The following is a 2,845-nucleotide window of genomic DNA, read 5'->3' on the forward strand; positions in this document are numbered from 1 at the left end:
TGTGTGTGTGTGTGTGTGTGTGTGTGTGTGTGTGTGTGTGTGTGTGTGTGTTTGTGTGGATGTCTGCGAGTGTGTGTGCGTGTGTGCATGCGTGTGAGTGTGTCTGCGTACATGTGCGGTGACAGTGTCCGTACATTATAGTACCATGACGACGTGTGTGTGGTTTGACGAACTTACAGAGGTCGGCGGCCTCGTCCTCGCCCTGGTCACAGTCGGGCTCGCCATCACACTTCCAGGCCTTGGGCACACAGGCTAGTACGTGGGACCGGTTACACCGGAACTGCTCACTGCCGCACTGGACCACGGCTGACGGAACAAGAAACGAGGGGCGGGGGGAGGGGGGAGACAAGTGGTGGGGAGAGGGGGGAAAGTAACGTCATTGTAATAGTTGGAAAAAAAACAAGTACATGTAATCGTTCGTTCGTTCGTTCGTCCGTCCGTTCACCAGTTCGTTCGTTCGTTCGAGAAGCATATCGACATCGTGATGGTCATTTAGCGCTAGGAAAAAGTATGACAGCCAGTCAAAAACAACAGAGGGAACAGACAAAAACAACAGTGGGAAAATAAAGGAGTAGGACCTACCAGTGGCACCCTCCAACCACCCGCGCGTGTAATTGTAAAAATGTACATGTAACTGTAGAAGTTTTACTTCCCCATCAACATTTTTTTGGCCGATCAGGATGCGGGCTGCTTCGACCCTGCCTGTCAAGGGGTGTCTGGGCTGAGAGAGATACAATGCCATAGCAGAAAGATTGAGATACTCGATTTTTAAAAAAAAACTCGCCCAAAATGGGAATTACATTGACGCCATCTGAGTGAGACGAGTAACCGCCTCCACTACTTCACAGACGCTGGAAATGAGAGAGGGGGAGAAATGAAGAATGAGCAAAGAGACGCCACGCCACATCTTCACAATACCGATGTCATTAAGTGCTGGAGAAAGGCAAAACAGGCTGACAATACTGACATAAACAAAAAGGGGAAAGGAAGGCGAATTCATACTCAATAATCTGTTTCAAAATGAAGGAAAGACAGACACACCGAATGAATGAATGAATGAATGAATGAATGAATGAATGAATGAATGAATGAATGAATGAATGAATGAATGAATGAATGAATGAATGAACGAATGAACGAATGAACGAACGAATGAGTGAAGGTGGCCAAGGACGAACGAAGGAACGAATTTTTTTTTATAGTAGAGGGTTTTACAGCGCTCGCAACTGCAGAAGGTCATATGAGCGCCAAGGAACGAATGAATGTCAGAGCTAACAAACAAACTGATGAATGAATGAACGCATGAACGAAAGAACTAACCAACAAATTAGACATTGAACGAGGGATGAACGGTCGCCACAAAAAAAGAAAAAAGAATGGACGAAACAAAAGATTGTCAGATTCAGTAAAAAGAAGCACATCGACATGATAAGTATCATTTAGTGCTCGTGTTGGGGGGGAGGCCGCAAAAAAGTGACGAGAGAGAGAGAGAGAGAGAGAGAGAGAGAGAGAGAGAGAGAGAGAGAGAGAGAGAGAGAGAGAGAGAGAGAAGGGGGGGGGGGGGGGGGCGGCGACAAGTGACATCCTTCAACCAGCTGCAATAAAAGTGAGTTTTAGTTTTAGTTTTAGTCAGAGTTTTACGGCACTTGCACCACAAATATGCCATAGAAATACCGATAGAAAACAACGCACAGAGAAAACAATGAGGAAAGATAGGGACAACAGGCGTTTAAGTTTTCGTATGGGTTTTACGGCACTCACAACACAATTAGGTCATACGTGCCGAACATTAGAAATGTTACATGAGAGCAACAGACACACACTCAAAAAATAGATGGAAAGACAGGTATAACAGATGTCTGAAAAGAAAAGAAAAAACAATCACACCAGAGCATCCATCAACCAATCATAACATAGTCATAACGATAGATAATTTTTTCTTAATTAAAGTAAAAATAAAGAAAAGAAAGTAAAGAAAAGAGAGTTTAGAAAACAGAGTACAGAAAAGTGAGTAAAGAAAGTAGAGAAAAGAAAATAGTGTGTAGTCGACTCACTGCAGTTTGTCTCGTCCTCGCCCAACGGGCAGTCTCTGTCCCCGTCACAGCGCCAGTTCTGGGGGATACACTTGGCCGGCACGCCTTTCCCCGCCTGGCAGCGGAACAGACCCGGAGCCTGGCAACCTGAGCCCAGGCTGGGGCTACCACCATCTGTGGACAATGACAGGGAACGAACAGTTAGTTTATTATGTCAGTTTAGTAATAATGGTACGAGTGAGTTTTACATCACTTCCAACACAAATAGGTCATATAAGTGCCGAAAATAGCTCTTTTGTTTGTTTTAGTAAGAGTTTGTTTCGTTTTAGTAAGTGTTTTACGGCAATTGCAACACAATAAGGTCATATAGGTGTCGAATATTAGAGGTGTTACTAGAGAGTAACAAACACAAAAAAGAAGGAGGAGAAATAAAGACGATAGATGTTCGATAGGAAATAAGAAGCAAACCACACCAGAGCACCCGCCAACCTTAGTAAGAGTTTAACGGCACTTGCAATACAAATAGGTCATAGTATTTATAAGAGCCTACTGTTACAGTTGGACAACAGCCTATTAGACTACGTTTGTCTGTTTGTTGGTTGGTTGGTTTGTTGCTTGCAAGTAACGTGCAAAGGGAAGAAGGATGAGAGATAAGAACTATAGATGTTTGATAGGAAATAGGGAAGCAACCACCTCAGGGCAGCACCCGCCAACCATCTACAACATCTAGTTGTATGTCAACGTCAGGAGGGCGTGAAGTATAGATTGACAAAAGAGTAACACGAAGACAAAAAGCAACGGTCATGACGTGC

The 2,845-nt window shown here is 44.1% G+C and overlaps 1 protein-coding gene across 1 annotated transcript in view; it reads right to left on the bottom strand.

The window, feature by feature from the left end:
- Positions 1 to 2,207, bottom strand: part of LOC100533545 (apolipoprotein E receptor) — a gene marked incomplete at its 5' end in the record, with an annotated part of 121,309 nt that extends 119,102 nt beyond the window's left edge. The window contains 2 exon segments of the mRNA XM_013088594.2: positions 178 to 306; positions 2,055 to 2,207. Of these exon segments, the coding sequence (XP_012944048.1) occupies positions 178 to 306; positions 2,055 to 2,207 (282 nt within the window).
- Between the last annotated feature and the right edge of the window lie 638 nt (positions 2,208 to 2,845).

The sequence above is a fragment of the Aplysia californica genome, unplaced genomic scaffold (genome assembly GCF_000002075.1).
Source record: "Aplysia californica isolate F4 #8 unplaced genomic scaffold, AplCal3.0 scaffold00773, whole genome shotgun sequence".
Lineage (NCBI taxonomy): Eukaryota > Metazoa > Mollusca > Gastropoda > Aplysiida > Aplysiidae > Aplysia > Aplysia californica.